We start from the raw sequence: 20,187 nt of genomic DNA, 5'->3' as shown, positions 1-20,187 counted from the left end.
TCCCCGTTTATCATTACGCGATCTTTCGGGCTAGATTCCCACAATGAATGATGCAACGCTATGCAACCAAGTTCTTTATCTTCAGAAATGCGCAATTATCTATATTCTATTTCGTTAGAGAAAAACTATAGAACATGCGAATCCATGCTTCGTGTTCCCCGCCATCAAGTCTTTAGTTGCTGGCCGGGTACCCTCACTCCTCTCCGTAACTAATCCCACAGCGGCGACCCGTCTCTTTAGCCAAGAACCCAACGAGCAGTCCGAAACAGCCCCGTCCTCTCCACGAAGTCGCAAGGATGGGTGAGCTTCTTCCAATGAGCATGTTTCAAGGGGACGTGGGCCGTTTCCCAATTTTAACTTCGGGTCTGAAGGGAATCGTGTCGGGAAGACTTATGAGATGAACAGGAAATGCAGGTATCGCTTTGGATAGAAAGGGGAGAAGTGGATATATGCATTGCTTAGTGCGATGGAGCAAAAATAATGCGGAATTACGATCAATGTATTTCGGTGGTCATTGAAAATGAACTACCGTGCCGATTCGCCGAATAACTATTTGCCATTTGAGCTATTCTGCTCCAAGTACCAATGGTGGTCATGTAAAATCGATACGGAGCAAATCGTCAACGTCTCACATCGAGGCGCCGTCAAGGATGTAGACATAAATCGACATATTGTAACATGAAGTCACGAAGGATAGTCCTAGTGCAAACTCGATGCTACGGCGTCAAGGCATTTGCTGCATGAAAAATGATGTCACACCCTTGTATTACAGGGTGAGTACATCGACGGCTTTTGCGATCTTCCGTTTGCACCGCAATGCGACGCTTCAAATTCATACCTTGCACGGCTCGACTGGGGAGACGGGGAGGAGGATCGAGTGATTTAGTGCCGATACGCGATTGCGCGAGGAATACGCCTGCCCAGAGAGAGAACACCAGCTCCATTCCTTGGCCCGGCTTTCCCCAGCCGAGTCCCACCTTCCACTCGGCGAGCTTTCCCGATCCACCCAAACCCGGGGTGAGGCTTTCGGGGGTAGACTCTCGAGAAGGCGAGAACACCCTTACCACTCGGGGTTCCACATCCCCATCATGAAATTATCCCATGAAAACCTTGAACTTCCTTGGAACCAATACTATTACTGATTCATCTTTAAAGCAATTTTGAGATTGAGAAGAGATTTCAATATAAAATCGACCAGCCAAGGATTCTGATTAAATGGAGGTATTATTCACCAAAAATACAATACTCATAAGCAGGGCACCAGATGGCTTAATAATAACTTTGACATCAACTTAAAACCACTTACTTGATAATTCCATCCTCTATGTAGACATCCGTATCCACCATTTCATTGTCGTTCACAACCTTGCCATTTTTTATCAGCAGACGATTTTGTGCACTCTGGAAGAAAGAAAGAAATTTTGACGTGAAATCACAGCAGTTTATACAACATATGTTGACAAAAAATATGTCCCCTAGTCCAAGAAACATGTATTTATTTCTCACAAGAAAACACACAGAAGTTGTCTTAATCAAGAGTCAAGAACATGCCACCATGATTAGAGACTAGATTTCTTAAATTTTAGTCAAATTTTAGCGACTTGATAAATGGCAAAAATATACACTTTCAGCGCATGAACCCAATCCTATTACTACAATTGAGCTTGATAACATATGTACGAGTTGGGGGTTTACAGGGTGCGTCGACAGCTACGGTCATTTTATTTTGATTCATAAGAGAATGAAATACCTTGCCATTGAGGGGAAGACCTTCTTTTTAGATACTACTCATTCCAAGAAAGCTTTCAGCAGTAAGGCTTCAAAAGAAGTCGAAATTTATGCTTGATGAACAAATAAGGTAAACGAGGTGGAAAAATATTTATTATACGATAAGGTACCCTCGGCGAGGGATAATGTATTTATTCCACAATGATAGATAGATGAAATCTTAATTCGGGCCAAAATGATAAGATATCTAAACCACAATTCTATGCTACCAACGTGAAAGTCGGCAATTTTGTTCCTTTCCATCATGCTAAAAATATGAACTCGGGAAATTTTGGGTCCCGGGAATATGCTTAAAATCTAGGATGCAGAAAGGTAAAGCGGCATAGAGAGAATCTTGGCCGAGTTACAAAACCTCAGAGCGTGGTTGATTCACAAGGCAAACTGAAGCCACACTAAAGAACACGATATGACGGGTGACACCAAATGCGAAGACGCTATTATTCCCTCGGAGGAGCCGGTAAAACAGTACACGGAGACGCACGGGAGACATCATTGCCACCACTTTCCCTACCTCAGTAGCGTACCCTTTCACCTCAATGGTCAAAATTGCAATCTCTCAGTTATTATACACATCACAGGATTAAGTATAAAAACAACGCACAAATTCCGGGCGTGTAGGTCAAATGGGTAGCGTACCAACCCGATGGCCCATAGGTCGTGGGTACGAGTCCCAGGCTTGAGAAATGGGTGTTGTTTCCGGCTGTCATTTTATTTATATTGCGGCAACGTAGCAGTTTGGACGTGAATTTTTAGGTATTCAAATTTCCCATTTATTTTGTCTCCCTCATACCTTTAATGAATATCACGCATTTCGGAACCTGAACAACGGGGACGGACAGCATTGCGTGTGCCACTTCTTAAGCGAGCAAGTTGTATCAGAATCTGCGAGAAGCGGAAGTTAAACTTCATGGAGACATTTTTTTACGCAGTCGGGTTCGAATTTAATAATAATAATAATGTGGCTTTATTCGGGCGAGATCGAGACTGTGGCAGTCCCTTATAATCGACGTTTAAGCACCGCTTCCGGTCCTGAATCCTTTTCTTTGAAATAGCTTACTACATTTGATGAACTAAACTTACGAAGAAAAATAATTTGATTTCAACAAATTTAGTAACCGTTACTCTTATTCTGTTTAAAAAATATCCGTGCCCACTGGTTGAACTCTTGAAAATGGAAAAATTTGCCATTTCAGAATTATTGCGTGGTTCCTTGAGATTCGGCCTTCAACAAGTTTCAATATATTTCATGATGAAATGTTAATTGAAAAAAAGACAGAAGACGTGTGCCGTTTGCGATCATCTTAAATAAAGGTCGGGATCACGGTTGAGTGAGGGGTGGGGTCTTTTAAAGCGTCGTGGAGGCGGCCGATCACCCTGGTCGATAGGTGGCGGCGCGGATCTCCGCCGCCAGGGCTTGCGGGTGAGTCAGGGGTGCGGGCGATAGCGGCGAGGAGGGATCGTCTCCGGTCAAAAAGAGATCCCCTCACACAGCGACCGACACTCCTACCCCCCGGGGACCCTTCCTTATTCATCGCCGCACACCGCCAGAAACCCCCCCCCCCCTCGAAACGCTCTCGCGCATTAATGCACCCCGCGCGCCAGTCGAGGGAAGGCTGCGGCTCCGGATAGGGGGCATCGGCAGCAGAAGAAGAATACACGTCGCGTCAAACGAAATGGGGGGGCGTTCCGTAGTACAGGGGGAGCTGAATGCGAGAGCGCCACGACTAAACGCGGGCATCATTTCATTTGCGCCGATAAATATGACGAAATTGATAACCGGCGCTATTGGAATGGAGCAAACAATGCGTGCAAAGAGAGAGAGAGAGATTGATTATAACCATGATAATTCTCGTGAATCACCACGACCTCCGAAGAGCTGCGCATTTTCCTACAATATCCAGGGAGCAATACAACAATTTCAAAATGTAAAAAAATTATTCGTCTTGACCGGGATTCGAACCCGGATGTCCTGCCGAGTGCATTGGCCATTTAAGCTACCGAGATGTCCTCTTACCCTCCGAAACTTGGGGGGCTTTAAATAAATATGAGGTTAACGCGAAATACCGTACATACGTCACCGTTTTCACCACTTTCCTCGATATACTCTTTAAAGTACAGCAACTATTTCCACATACCTGTATGCTGAACAGATAAGCATGCATTAACACATGGTCTACTGCCATTATATCATGGGCACATTAACACCGTACAGATGTTCATGTGAAATTCAGAGATTTACCAAGTATTGAGAGTCTTCCGTAGAGTTTAGGTTTTACATGGACACATTCTAACCACCTCTACATTTCATAGACTCGCTCAAGTAGATAATCTGACACCTCACTCTAAAATAAACCATTACCTAATTCCGCACACATTCTACCTTCCTTCTTTCCGCCCAACATTCCTATCCTTTCCCATCTGTTATCTCGTTTGCCTAAGTTCTCCCTTCTTTATCAAAGTCTTCAATATTCAATCGCCGATCAAATTTCTTTCCATCCACTTTTCTTGCCTCCTTTGGATTTCTTCCAACGATCATCTCTATCCTCTCCCACCGTGCCTAGCCCTTTCGCCTCAGTTTTCCTTTCCGCCCAATTTAATTTTTCAATCCTCCTTGAAACCCACATCTTATAAGCCACAAATCTCAGCTTATTGTCCTACTTCAACGACAGTTTCCGCGCTGTACATAATTATACTCCATAGCGGAAGTCTTCAATATAAGGCATAAACGAAAAATAAAATTGAGTGTTTTCTCCGACAAAAATTATTAATAACATAAGCATTGCTTCGAATGAAATATCGCATAGAAAAATAGGATGAACAGTTTTAAGGAACTGGAGAGGAAACTTATTACATCCACGTCCAAAATTATATTTCGGCCAGCTTAATTTACAGTAATTAACCGTAAAGATATCGGTGTAGTATTCCAGAGCGCTGGCCTAAAATCCGGAGGGCCTCAGGTTTCAATTCCAATTGTTCCTCCGGGCACCTCCTCACAGAAAAACAAAATACACTATTTCCTGAGTAAGAGTGGTTTTCCGAAAAACTGAATACGGCACAGGGAAACGAATCGGTCTTAACTATCTCAAATTCTGCATTGCTTCAGATGAACTCTGCCCTAACCTAATAAATCGACCTTAGGGTTGAATGCAGGAGCATGATTGTGTACGACAATACATTCAAGAGTATAGACCAGGAACAAAGGTTTCATTTCCCTCTTTATATGAAGGCTTTCATCAATTAGTTCGGTATAAACTGGGCAAATAATACTTTCTGGGTCACTAATACTCAAATGCTTAGTTAACGGCAGAGTTCACTCTTCCGTGCGTAATCATCTCGTCAAAAATGTATCACACCTTAGGGAAAAAAGGTCGCATCGCGTTCTGGCATCGTTTATTACTGGTTAAGTTATATGATATTTTCCGTCAAAACTTAAAAGTGTGCATTTCTTTTCTGTTGCCATTAGATTTTCTACTTACATCTCAGTGAATAATCATATACGCTTGAACTATTCACTCCAAATATCGGCTTTTTATAAGGGTCAATTTTCTTACATGGGTATCAAGTGAAGATTAGTGTATCTTACCTTTACTAGTTCAATACTACAAATGCAGTAACATTCTTACTTCCCAATCACCAAAGACAAAACCTAATAACCAAATAATTATACTTATGAAATGTATCCATTACACAGAAATTACGACGTTGATCTTGGGGAAAATTCCTTCTCGGTTCTTTTCATAAGGGTGTAATAAAATACTCGATTAGCGCCATGAATTGCACAAAATAATAGAATATTTTGTCTCCCCAGTAGCTTAAAACAAAATTAATGCCTTAATGAAAGGACCAAAAACATTTGTTGTTGAGTATTTCGAGGGATACTTAATGCCCTTATTTCTAATGAGATAAGTCATTAACATTTTCAATCTTTCACAAATAAAAGATGGATTCCTTCGGCTTTGCAATACATACAATCAAAATGACGAGCTCCAGGCTGCCTTCATAACATGCATTTTTATTCCATGCAGGCATGGGCATTCATTTTTACGTGTCGCGCCAAAGGCGGGACTTAACTGCAGGGTGTTCTGCAGGCAAGCACTTCGAGGACTTAAAAGGCGAATTGGTTTTTTAAATGAACTCTCAAAATTACATTTTTCACGACAAACACTAAATTGAAGCCGAATGGAAGAGTGTGTGCGGGACTTTGACCAGAGAAGAAGTGTGAAATAATGAATTTGCCTGCATTTAATTGTTGCGGTTATTATTTTCCACCGACTTTGGGGCTGTCGTATTCTTACAACCACGTCTGGCTAACATATGATGCCTCATTCTGGTATTCAATTCAAAACTTCTGAAGCAAGTATATCTTTTTGAAATACTATGGAAAGCTATCTATCCTGAATAGAAAATTTTATTTAAACTGAAATTACTATATTACTATGCACCGCCACAATGAAACTCGCTCTTCCTACAAATCCTTACAAGATTTTTTTTTAAACTTTAAATTACTTAAAAGCTTCTCTTAGGAAGAAATGTACTTCAATTCATAGCAGTCAGCTCAAGTGAGACTATCAGCTGATTGGTACAACATGAGTTTTCTGCCATTAATATTATACCCCTTGATTTTTCTACGAATTTGCAAGTGCACACTTTCTTCAAATAAGCCGGTAAGATTTGGCCATTACTGCATGGCCCCATTTGCCGACAAAATACGAGGGTAATATTGTGTAACATTAACATGCCTCACTACTGCCTTTCTCCCCAAAAGCGAAGTTATATAGATAAATGCCCGAAACTGATTGGCTAAGGAGTTCACAAAGAGACACATTCCAGACGTTCTCGAGAGATAAGTGAAGCTCAAAAATACTCGTATCGTATAACCGTGAAGAGTACAGCCTGAGGGAATTATTTTAATTGAAACAGGCACAAAATGTCACCGTGTAGTAACGATGATCGCGATAGTGCGACCACTTTGACAAACCTAGAGGGAGGGATAGAGGGGGGGGATGTGCATGACTAACGAATCTCGAAGCCCGACTTTCACGTTCCCCGAGGATAAATAGCTTTTGGAGTTCAAAGGAGAGAGACTCGAATTTTGGGGACGGCAGGAGTAAGTGACGTCGGCTGCGGGCCCTTCAACACGAGGAACGGGGCGGAAGCGGGAGACGGGCCCGCCCTCTGAGAAGGCGGCATTTCCCCATGTCGAAGGTGCCCCCCCTCTCACTCCACCCCCCCGGGGAGGCAAGCACGCAACGATCCGGGAGGGGCTCACCACTCCAGACGGCTCGCGTGGACGGAGATCGATCGAACATCACTCGCACATTTGAACATTTAAATGGGATCGCACGCACACGCAAATTTTTTCCCCGAGAATTCGCCACAAATGGTATCATCGCCACCGACACGCGGGAGGAAGTGGTAGCAGCACTAGACGCATTTGCAACAAATATATCGGAAATTATTACTCATGGACATTAAAGTCGGCGAGGCCTTGGCTCGGCGCAGTTTTTCGTAGATTAATGTTTTCTTAAATCCAAAACCATTAATCCACGAGCGAGCGGAAAAAGTGCAAACGGTAACGCACGCTCGATGGTACAGGGATTTTTACAGAAATGGTAGACACAAATGCGCAAATTGATCGACTACGTTGCATTGTGAAATGGAATTACGCCACAGCATTTCTTTAAACGAGTCTCCTCTCATTATTCAGGTTTAACTTTAAGGAATACACTATTCCGACACACAGTACTATTTCTTCACGATGTTTTTTTATGTAATTAATTTGAAACATCCAATTTAATAAAAACCTAAGGCTATTTTCTATTACCTTAATTCATTTTGTCACACAAAAAATTGAACTCATTAAAAAAAACCTTAACAGCAATATAAGAAATGAAAGGGATAGCAATACCTACTAGAGTGTATTACCTCGTCGAATATACCTACGAAATCACCCTATACCCTACAGATTTAACAAGTATGTATTCCCCCGCCTCCCACTACGCAAAGCGATCATAAAAAGACCAAGATTATCAACGCCGCAACATTAGTGATTCATACGGCTTGCTCTGATCTGTTTTATCCTTTTCCAGCACGTCCCAACGTAAACTCGAATGTATTAAATAATTCTAATAAGTATTAAATAATAATGCATTTATTTGTAAACGAGATTTAGGACTACGTAATACCCAAACCCCGAATTCGACGTATTTCATCCAAACAGTGAAAGAGTTGTTTGCTGATATTTTATTCGAGAAAGGCATTCGCTAGCCGATAGCGAATTTCCATTCTCTCACGGACTTGATAGATATGCAAGAGACACGACATTCCGACCGATTACGAAGAGATTCTTCACTCTGGTCAGATGAGATAACATCAATGGGATTCGACTGGTACGCTGACATTGGTGAGCGTATCCGCGACCTTTTGCTAACCGAAGATGTTAACCTGCGGAAAACAGAAAAGGAAGGAGACGCCCAAAGGTCGTACCTGGAGGCGAAATTGATAGCGAAGTAAAAATCGTATACATCTTGGGAAATGGGAGGGGGCGGGGTCTGGAGGCGGCAAGCAATGAATGAAATTGGAAGTTAACGGCGTGAAAATTACGGTTTGAGAGGAGTCGAAGAAGTTAGCACCGCACGTCACGATAGCGTGCCCAATTATCCTTGAATGTGAGTACCAAAAAAAGCGAGCTGTGGACAGGTGTTCCTCCAATTGCTTTCGGATGCGACCACATTTCTTAGATAAATATTGTATTTTATCACATTAATACGTTGCAATAAAACATTTTATGTCAATAAAACATAGTTCAACTGAAATCACGATTTCACATGCATACCACGTATTTTCTACCCGGATCATTTTCAGGAGCCTTGCCGGTGAAGAAACACTCGAGGAAAACGAATTCTACGCGAAGTCAATGATTTCATCAGCGTAGGATTAAATCTTCAACACCAAATTGTAACACATTTATAATGATTTTCAAGGTTGAAAATGCATAGTAAAAAACGATTATTCGATGGTAGTCTTCCGCTTTAGGTAGGTTTTGGGTGGACAGAAACTAACCACCTCTACATTTCTTAGCCTAGCCTAACGAGACTAACTTGATTCCCCACACTACAATAAACCCTTTAATTACACGTACATTCTACCTCCCTTCATTCCGCCCATGATGCCAATTTTTTTCTCCCCTTTCTCTCTTGCCTTGCCTAGTCTTTGTCTTTCCAACGCCAATCAGATTGCACTACATTCACTTTTCATGCCTTCTTTATCGTAAAGCATAACTGACCAAAATTTAAAGACTCTGTATTTTTAGTGAAGTAATCTCTGAATACATAAGAGCTCTCTGGGAAACTTGAAGCATCTCCGACAGCCTTTCGCAAGATTTACGCCTAAAATCAATTTTTTTAAACCAAGGCAGAGGGAGTCGTGCAAGAATTTAATGATGGGAATCAAAAACGTATTTCATACATCGATTGTTGCAAAAGCTTTTCCTAAGAGCAAGATTATCTGATTGTCACGAAATTTCCGGCCCATTCTCACTAATTCCACGCTCAATATGCTGCAAAAATTTAAGATCGTACATCAGCCTATCCAATTGCCCCAAAAAACATGTGATGGAAGGCGTTCAACGGACGCCTAACGTGGTACCCTGCAAGCCACCGCAAGGGTGTGTGGCGAATCCATAACATCAACACACTCGCAAAAAACTTTCAAAACTGGAAATATCAAAATTAAACGTTGCTTAAATGGCCATGTTTTGCGGTTTAGAAACGATAAAGAGTTCAAGCTTCATAGGTAAGAATGTTGAAGAGGCAACTACCATACTAAAAGAAGAAATGGTTACACGCAACCAAGGTGTGGGCACATAAAAACAATGGAATTGAAGACGGAAGGGGAAAATCCACGGTGAGGTACAAGGGTCGCACGGGCCAAGCGAAAAGAGACGACAGGGCGACTGAATTATTTGGGCGTGAAGGAATTTGATAGGGGGAGGGAGAACTGGAGGGATAGAGTCAGCCAATCTTCGAAATAAATGACCAAACGGACACTAGGACTGATTCGATAAAAATTTGGCAGAGAAGGGTATAGCATAAATATGGAATTTATCGCATTGCGATTCCTAACACAATTAAGGGGTTTACTATTGGGAATATTTTCATCTCGCCAACACAGAAATTCTACTGCTGGGCCACCGATTACTCAACAAAGACATTTCAGTTTGAACTTGATAAAATTGACAACAATTCCACAGAATGATATTGATTGACTTAAGACCATGGTTTCGACTCTTGAGCGTCGTTATCAAGTGGCGATGATGACGCTCAGCATGGAAACCATGGTCCTAAGTCAATAGAAACCATTCTGTGAAACAGTTGTTTCTGTTACCTAGTTCAAGATGGAATTATACACGGTAAAGCCTGAAACTGTCTCCTTTAAAGACATTAAACTTTTAAAATTTTGGAATTCCGCTGCATATCGCAGGAACGTAATGGTCTAACGATAACTCTCCTCCACATACAAGTATGCACCTCATTAAAAATTTGTACCGAGTCATGTCTTTTAACTATTGAAATTAACTATATTAGGTATCAAGGCACAGTGCATAAATTTTCCATCATAGGACACCATTATGTTAATTTATAAGCTCGAATTGTAACAAATAACCTCCTATCTTCATCGAGTACCATACGCTAGATCACCATAGTGGTTGCTAAATACCTATCCTCGTTTTGATAAAACAAAATAAGTATCAACAAAAGTTTAGATTCTTCACGCTAAAACAATTCAAAATGTTCTCAAACACCTCGAATTCATGGATTTCCATATTAATCAATCTATCAATGACTACTGCAATCACAGCATTGATTGGCACCGGAAACAAACGTTGAGTACATTATTATCCACGATGTTTCCAAACGGAGCAGTCAAATAACACTGATGATGAGAACAGGACCTCTCTATTACCTAGATTCATTCAGTGCCGCTTAGTTTGTTGAACATTTAAATACAGCAATTCGAAGCGCAAGTTTACCCACAGGTCCGACATACACGCATTACGTGGGCAGCTCATATTTCCACGCAGTGCACGTTTCACCAAAAGCAAATTTATGCACGCTGGGCAACTAAAGTCACTACCGAGATCAAGTTTAGCGGCAATCATTCCAATTCATTATTAAACTGCGACCACCAATTTCAGTGCGTCTCCCGACTATGGAAAGGTAATACTCTTCGGACATCTTTATTAGGCGAGAGGGGCGGGTGGGGAGGCGTCGGCGGCTCGCACTGACGCACCCACTACACGCGCAGGAGTGGGGGGAAAGTGGTCGCTGAAGCACCATCCACGGAAACCATCGTCGTCGAGTGGGAATCGATCTCTTTTTCGGGAAAAACCGCAGTGAGAAATACTTACCCGAGGATACAATTACCACGCCCTACGATTCAAAAAACGCCGGAGACGGCGAGGGGCCAAATGAAACCGACCACCCTACCCAAAATGCAACGCTCCCCGGCGAAACACGAACCCTCGCTCATTACAACATGGGGCGGCGGCCATGGTTTGTGCCAAGAAGGGTTAGAGGCGACATGCGACATTAAATTTGGGAAGGGCGAGATGCAAAAAGTTAAGTCAGTGTCGACAATAGTTTCATAAACGTCGAATCTTATGTTTCCCCGATTAACGATAAAATCGTTAATCGGGGAAACGATACGGTGGCCTCGGTTAGACCTAATTTGTAGGCAGGATATGAAGAAAAATATATAAACATTTCATGATGGGATACAACACTGTACTCTCTTTTCACGCACTCGAAGCGTCTTATCGCACCATGGCATGATTATATTTTACCTAATTACGTGTATACACTTCACTATAATATGTTTTCATAATGAAATGAGATCATTTATTTCAACAACCAAATGAGTCATGAGTATGTACTCTTTTATTAACTAAAATCTATTCGTTTTGACAGATATAAATACAAGGGCATTCCAGCAAAACCTACTTCACATGTGTTTCATACTCGATACAGCATCTTATGATCAATGCAGAATCAATACATCAAGTCATCATATCGACGATTCCGACATATCGAAACGGCTGCAATGATAGTTTCGATTCAGTAACCCAACCCAGCAATGAGCCTTCTCGGGCAAACGAAGACGACTTACTTCAGAACAAACACTTTACGAGTACCGAGACCCCTCCCAGGTCTCTAAAATCGACGACCGCCCACCGCTCTCTCATAAAACCTCCCTAGCCTTTAGCCCGGGAGCTGATGGGGGTGGAGGGAAGTGGGTGGTGAGCAAGGGAACTCGGGGGCGCCGGCGCCCGACACGGCCGTGACTCACGGGGGAATTCCACACGGGATGGGCAGTGGACGTGGCGGAGACGACGGTGGCCGTCGGACGTCGCCGGTCTGACCAACGGCATCCTTTAAGGGCGGCCAAGGAGCCCTCTCCCGCTCCCCGGCGAGAGTGAACCGTGGACAGACTCTTAGATTGTTAATCCCTCACTCTGTATTTCACTTAACTGTCTTCGACTCCATTGATAACTATCCAGGACCAAAGGGGAATGACGACGACCCCTGTACCCCTACTCTTCTAAGCGTACTGACCACCTGAAGCGTTGTGTACCAACATCTCTTGAATCATGCTCCCAACTCAACGCTTCAAAGATTTTGATGCTCCCTTGCAAGCACACAAGTCAACTATTTTTTATAAAAATATAATGTAAAAACGGGATTTCAAACAAAAAGAAGAAAATAGGTGAAACTAAGATGAATGTAAATGCAATGGCCGTAACTGTTACAGACAGCGGAGTCAACACATTTGTGTTATCTATTCAATTAAGAGCCAATTATTAATTCCTCCAAGTTATCACAACACGATCTTAGGGCATGCTTTCACTCCATGGTTTGGAGAGAGCCGAAAAGCTAAGAACGTAAAAATGCTCCAATTGTGCGAATTTTCCTCAGCAATTTTTTCAATTGGTGAAATACCATAAGAACTTCGGAACACTTGTTCGATACGTAATGTGGAGTCCTAAGTACCTGAAAGATGGAGTCTGATAATCGAAAATGGATCCCACTGAGCTAGTATACCAAGCATCATACACTTGGAGTAAGTTAAGCTTTGACTTTCCGAAATGTAATTAGGTAATTACAAATAACTTCGTTGTGTGTGAAGAGGAATGTTGCGCCAATCGCGGTGATATGGAATTGGCTGTATCACATTTACCTCTCCCTAGTTAGTAGTTTTTTTACAAAAAAATTATCATTTAATGGTCCCACTCGCACTGATCCCGTCAATTCATACCAAAATTGTATAATTGAAACAAGAGGTTTAGATGTTTCCCTGTTTTACCCATTTTTTAACCCTCAATATATTATTATTCCTATTTCCGTATTAACGTTCTTCCGCGTAAGTCTTTCATACATCTCCTTAATCCGCTCCCCTGTGAGCCATGGCTCCTCAATTCCCTTTGTATTTATCATTTGTATCGTTTGGTTTAATTATCTCTTTCTATAACGTGCTTACCGTCTACCCACATTTTCCAAACAGATCCTATCCTCAGATCTTTAGTGAGTTTTTCTTAGTGCCCCTCCCGTTGAACTAACATTAAAGTGTTTTAAAATGCATAACATTATTATTAATACTACATATACTTTCTCTGCACAAATTTTAAAAAATTGAAAATGCCCTTCTGTCGAAAAATTTCCACCGCTAACTTCAGAATCATCAAATGATATCAGATATTGATAAAAGTCGCGAAATTTCCCGCGGGAAGCAAAGTGAAGCGATAATTTAAAAGTCAGTATATTATTGCCACTCATCACTCCATCGAGCCTCCAAAGAAAATGCCTGCGAATCGTCTCCGATATGACAAACTATCCTAACATACGTCAAGCATGTGGACACAGTGGTAGACCTTGGATAAGGATGTTGCGTCGAAATATCGTTTGTATCAAACAAGGTTTGTATTAAAAGTCTCGGAAACAATTTTTCCCGACGCGTGCGTTAAGTGCTGAGTTCAGATCGCAGATTAAGTGTGCGCATGATCTCATATCGCATTGGCATTGATAAGATGACAGTGCACATTATTATCACAGAAAATTTGGCGATAGGAAAAATCTGCACTAAACTTGTGTCGGAGGCCCTGACGGACGACCATGAGCATAGTCGAGCGTCAGCTTGCGAAGACCTGCAACGGCTTCGTGACGATTCCCCAACCCCCTTACAGTCCCGACTTGGTACCAGGAGACTATTTCCTATTCCCAAAAGTGAAATTCTCCCTCTAAGGACACCCTAATGGGACCATAAGCGCCGTTAAAGAAGCTTGCACGAGTACCTATAAGGACCTTTCTGAATCCTCTTACCAGGGAGCCTTCGAATCGTGGTAGAGGCGATGGAAAAAGTGTGTCGATACTAAAGGGATGTGCTTTGATAAATTTTGAGGCATTGTAGCAATATCTGAAATAAATCTATTATTCCGAAACTTATCCCGTTACTTTTTATACAAACTATGTGTGTTGTTTTGATAAAATTCCCTCTCCTTGTGGTCCTAAGGGTATTCTATCAAAAGTTATCAGGGGAATTTTTCGCATTTTCGTAAAAATCGACATAAAAAACCGAATGTTTCGTAAAATCGACATCCATAACCAAGATTTCATACAAGCTCCTACAGCATTAGAGGACTTCTACCAGAAGCATTGAAGATTACTGGCGCGGAAATACGAGTCATTCTCAAGAAAAACAGACTTCATGGCGCAATGAGTTGTAATAGCGTCCACAATATATCAGGATGAACCTGCCATTGTTTGAATGGTATTGATTACTTTGTGCTGAAAATAAACAGAAATATCTTGATGCAACAATTTCAGAGCGTAAAAATCATTCGCCTTGACTGGGACTCGAACCCAGATCCCTCAATATCCGGTCGAGTGCTTTAGCCACTTAAGCTACCGAGGCGTCCTCTTAAACTCTGAAATTTTGGGGCTTTTAAAGGAACTAGATGTTATGACGAAATACCGTACATACAATGTCACATGCATTCGTAGTCGTGCGCGAGGCGCCACTGTCCACGAGGTTAAAAGCCAACTTTAAACACGTATGGTGTTTTCCCTTTGACAAATTCCAAAGAAACTGCGGGAGATGCCGCAACAGTAACCTTTAACGGAGTCATCCGCTAATGTGCATTTTAATGCAACAATTTCAGAGCGTAAAAATCTTGGTAAATCTTGGAAATATCTTGGTTTAAAAAACATTGGCGCTTCAGCAGCAGCCCAAAACAAGTTTTCAGTGCACGTTTTAAAAATTGGTACGCGAGTGATGAACCGCGCGGAGTGCTTACCACACGTTCACACATCATGTCTGTTACACTCGATGCTAACAGGCTTGACTACGTGGAAATTCATTTTGAATAATAGAAGAATACCTAGTATTCTTCTTTCAATCATCACATCTGTTTACGAAATACGCATTGAAGGATGTTAAATTAATTTCACCATTCGCCATTAATAAATGAATTAAGGTGACATTTAGGCTGGTGCAGTCACGACCAAACGGTTTTTAATTGACGCATCGCAATCGATTTTTCCCCAAAAACTTAAACGAGGATATGAAATTTTATGCCGAAGTAAGAATTCAACCGACGTAACTTCATATGGACGGTAATGATATTGCTTCATATATCGGGGTGCGATAACGTCCTCGTCTTCCAACCCAGAGGTCGTGGGTTCGATTCCTGCCTAGGTGAGTTTTCCTCAAATCAGCGCTTAGGTGTTTTTAATTGGGTCTATAGATATATATCGTTGTTAAGAGTCCAATTTAAAGGCCAAAGTACTGTTTTAGAATTAATGCTAAATAAATTTTCTATTACAGGTGGAGATCGAAAATGATACACCACACAGTTTAGGTTAAAAACGCGGCATCGCAAATTTATATGTTGCATTGAAATTGGATGTAGATTGATTGGTTTAATTGTATTCTTATGTTTTCAATCCGAACAATACGGCTGAAAATTTTCAAGCATTCCCAGTATCAGATTTATTGCGAAAGCGAGGCAAAGAAGATTTTTCAAACAAAACTATCAGTGAGGTTCACTGATGTCTTAGGGTGCCTTTAAGCTGCTTAGGCTGCCCAACAGAGGCAACATCATAACTTAAACGGCTATGGATAATAAACGAAGAGAGAGACCACGTACTAAAGAGCAAGAAAACACGCGACGAAATGGCGGAGGTTGCGGGAGCATTCAGTTGAAAGCAGCCGGGGGAAAACGTCTTCCATTATACGTAAATGTTTGAAGGGAATCGCCGCAATTACGAAACGGTTGGTGATTTTTTTTCAAGCGAGGCAAAGCCTTAAAAATCCAAAAATTTTTGGAATCAAATCGGGATCAAAAGCTACATTCGCGACGGGCGGCAAAATTTTGAGGAGAGGAAATTAACGACGAGAAGGGGGCGTGGGAGGGGGATTCGGTGAAAAACCTTGACCCTGAGGAGGCTATTTTTACTTCGACTCGCCCGGTATCCGAAAGCGACGAGAGAAAAATACTAACTTCTTGTTCATGGGTTCACCGTGACGAGACCATATCAAAACAGCAATATCGATTAAGGACATATCAACTTAAAATGAACTTAACAACGTCGTCATCGCCTCTGGAAATATTTCTGCTTGATCACCGGAATGCCGCGTTGCGTTATTTCCTAAACTTTTCCAAGCTCGACAAACCCCCATAGCTATCGTACCACTCCCACGTGGTGTAGATTTGGTGGACAAGGCACCACTGCGGTGCTTCACGGGTGATTCGCCTTATCTCTTGGCATATTTCGTTCCGGCCAGACGTCACTTTCCACTTAGGAGTGGACTTTTTCATGTTAAGTTCCTCGTATTCCTCAATTATTCATATGATAAGGGCGACAGCGTTCGCATCAAATTTTGTTCAGGTAAGGGTCTTGAGACAAAAATGAGCGTTGAACATATTTCCACACCGAGAGCGTGGAAGTACAACCTTAAGTATGTGACCGCTTGAGGGACGAAAAGAGCGAGTTACGCCAACTTCATCAAGTCAATGTGATGATACATCCGCTGAAGTTTATTTACCTACATCCACATCGATGCCATAAGTAATTTACATCGTTTATCGACAGTTATGCATCGTGCATTCGTGGGAATTAGGTGCAATTAATTTTCATGCCATTAAAAAATTAGTTTCACTCTTGAATTCATAACTACGTACGTTATACTTTTTTTCAGAACGACAGTTATAAACAAAAAGAATACACTCTTGACTACACAACCAAGAGAAAGATTTTGAAACATCGTTTTTCTTGGCCGTTAACGATATCACTGGCTGCGGTGGCCAACGGCTGGTTGTAAAATACGACGCGCTGTCGCTACGTACTAATTTTAACCGCTAGTCTGCTCAGTGTCAAAGTAATACTGGGATTTCCAACCGGTTGTAAAGTCTCAAATGATTGACATATTTTGAAATTACAAAATAAGTCTGAAGTAAAACCAAATATCGAGTCAAATAACTACATTCCATTCCATTCTTCATTCATTAATTCCACTTACAAATAATTGAAACTATTCGAACACACTCGAAAGGCTCAAAAGCCTAAATGTCACCAAACGGACAAACCAAGGGAGGAATATATACAATAGTAGAGTAAACAAAAATCAAGAAAATCAAATTTACATATTTTTTTAGGATTCTCGAATAATGAAATGGATTTTTGATTTGTCCTTTCGCACACCTGCTGAATATTTCATGCTAGCATTAATATGTTTCCACCTGCCGTTTCTTAGACACGACAAGAAGCAAAATAAACAGCTGGAATTTAAACACGTCAGACTTCGCAGGCACGAATGACCATCAACAATTAAAACCAAACCATACAATCCATGGCGCCAAAAATTAGGGCGACGTTGAAAAATAATCACATTCGAAGGCGTGGGAGGTGCCAAAAATAGAATGGTTCGACATACAGTTTGGAAAACCAATAACGCGAGTGAGGGGACCGATACAACAGTTCGATGGGATCGAACTCCCCCTCAACTCCCGTTTAATTTGAAGGCCTCGTGGCGAGCCATTCGTGTTCGGTGTCATTTGGGGCCACGCCCGCACATTCCAGATTTCGTTCCCATTCGGAGAATCCGAACCTTGGCGCCCATCTGAAAGGAGCACAAATCCGCGCTTCTTAATCGCCCACACTGTCAACACCTCGGAGCAAATTTGGGAATCCTACGTTCGCGAACACTGATAACGAAATCTGCAAAACATCCATTCGTTGCACGATCATGGTGGGCGATCGTTTCCCATTTTCAAACTCCCGATTCTTTGCCAATCTCTCTCCCGAAATTCCCGCAATCAAATTGGGTTATTTTTTGCGAATCATCCAAAATCTACTGCACGTACCAATGGTATCGCCACGGTTGGTTCTGCTAATGAGATTGTTTTTTCCCTTGCCCTCACGCGCGATAACCGAATTCAAACGAGAAATGGTGCCAACACAATATAAAGCAATAGTTAACAACACTCATCATAATAAAAATAACTAATAACTATAATAATAAAATAAAGTTTTAAAAATTCGTTTCCGACGGAAATTAATGAATTTCTCAAATTTCATTGCAGACTTTTTCGACAAATGCAGTCCTTCCACAAAGCTTTTTAAAAACCTTAGAAATTTCCGACATTTTATATTGTACACTGATGAATAGAAGTCGCCCTTCCCCATGTGAATCCAAAGGCGGAAAACGCGTTAGACAGTGGGGGGAGAAGCAAATATTTGGCGAAAACTTGGAGGGCCTATTACGTTTCTTGGAAAGATTTTCTCCAAGGGCCCTGGATAAGGTTGTTAAATCTTAAATTTAATTGAGTTTATCCTTTTACAATAGGGGAAAGAACAAGGAGCCAGCTACAGCATGCAACATAAAGGTGACCATTTGAGTGATGGTGTCTCAACTAAACTCCCCCATTGAAATATTAATTGTTAAATTCTTCTGCATGGACTAAATGAAGCACCAATTGCAGTTTTATTAGTAGTGGGGCAGTAATGGATACAAGGTCGCCCGTTACTGGTGGCCTGTATTGTGGATTGGAAATCCAACAGACTTGATCCCTCACGACTACCTGTGGTAGTCGTGACTACTTGAGCAAAATGCCAGCTAAATGAGAAAACGATGAAGGTGCATCAATCTACCAATTCATCTATCAATACACTGTTTTGAGGGAATTATCACATTATGTACTTTACACCAAATGTTTCGTAAATTATCAATTCAATAAGCCCCCAAATGTTTCATCTGAAATCGGCTGAACAGCCTCTTACATTCAGTGATTTTTTAGAGCGGTACCGATTCATATACAATCACCAATATTTGCGCAACAAACGGAAACCTAAGACAATAACGGTGATAACAAATTCGGTTTTAATTAAGTGTTCTCTTTATAGAATTAACAGAAAATGTAACAAAACCTTAAACCATACACCGATATAAATCGGTATATTATATCCGTAGCCACTCCAACTGAACTAGTAAGTTTTTTTTAAGGAACTCACTTTTTACAACTTATTCTGACCACTCATCCATTAACTTAGATTTTATTGTTGTTATAACTTTCGAAAGGAATCATTTCTAACCACTAGTACGGAAAAGGGGAGTTTTAAAAGGTCCTTTGTCGTCGGAGAAACCCTCCCGATACCGCTACACAAAATCGCCATTTCGAAATCGCGAAAATCTCCCTTCCCATGATATCCCTCTCGCACGACGGGGAGCTCCTCCTCGACCCACCTCGGGGCACGTGCCCAAGTAGGAATTCGCGATTGCCGAGGGACTTCCAAACTGCCGACCACCCCGCATCGTGCTCCCCTGGGAAGGTGGTACAGGCTCGCGTGTCGGGGGGAGATTCCCATGACCGCATAGTTTGCGGGGCTTCTTAGAAATACCGTTTTACCTGATCCGGGAAGGAGGAGAATATGGGTCTTATCTTAAACCTTAAAACAATTTTCCAAGGCCACGGTGTAGAAGCTGGTACGTGGGGAGGTACGCCTACAGAAACTAGGAGGGGAGGGGGACGGAGGGAATTAGGAGGCCTGGCCTCCAATCCTGAAAAGAGTTCGAAAAAGCGATCTTGCTCTCGCACACTCGTGCGAAATAACCTTTTCCCCGCAGTCCTCATTATCAACCCGAAGTATCGACAACTGAACAATAGTGCTTGGAACTCAAGATTAAAGATTTTGGCAACGTTTGCTTTCAGGGAACCACTCATTTTTCACGCGGTCATAGTTTCCACAACAAATATTCGCTAGAATAAATTAAAAATTACTATCATTCGAGCAAACGAAAATCGATTGCTTCTACAGCATAGGTATTTCCTTTCAATAAAAATGGAAA

General features: G+C 41.7%; 1 protein-coding gene across 6 annotated transcripts in view; it reads right to left on the bottom strand.

The window, feature by feature from the left end:
* Positions 1–20,187, bottom strand: part of CRMP (Collapsin Response Mediator Protein) — a 265,863-nt gene that overhangs the window by 34,167 nt on the left and 211,509 nt on the right. For all 6 annotated transcript variants that reach the window (XM_071595919.1, XM_071595914.1, XM_071595915.1 and 3 more), the window contains one exon: positions 1,307–1,401. In XM_071595919.1, coding sequence (XP_071452020.1) covers positions 1,307–1,401 — 95 coding nt within the window. The remainder of the gene's footprint in view (positions 1–1,306; positions 1,402–20,187) is intronic.

This window comes from Hetaerina americana, unplaced genomic scaffold (genome assembly GCF_022747635.1).
Source record: "Hetaerina americana unplaced genomic scaffold, ioHetAmer1.1.p SCAF_70, whole genome shotgun sequence".
Classification (NCBI taxonomy): domain Eukaryota; kingdom Metazoa; phylum Arthropoda; class Insecta; order Odonata; family Calopterygidae; genus Hetaerina; species Hetaerina americana.
This window is presented reverse-complemented; position numbering and strand designations above follow the sequence as displayed.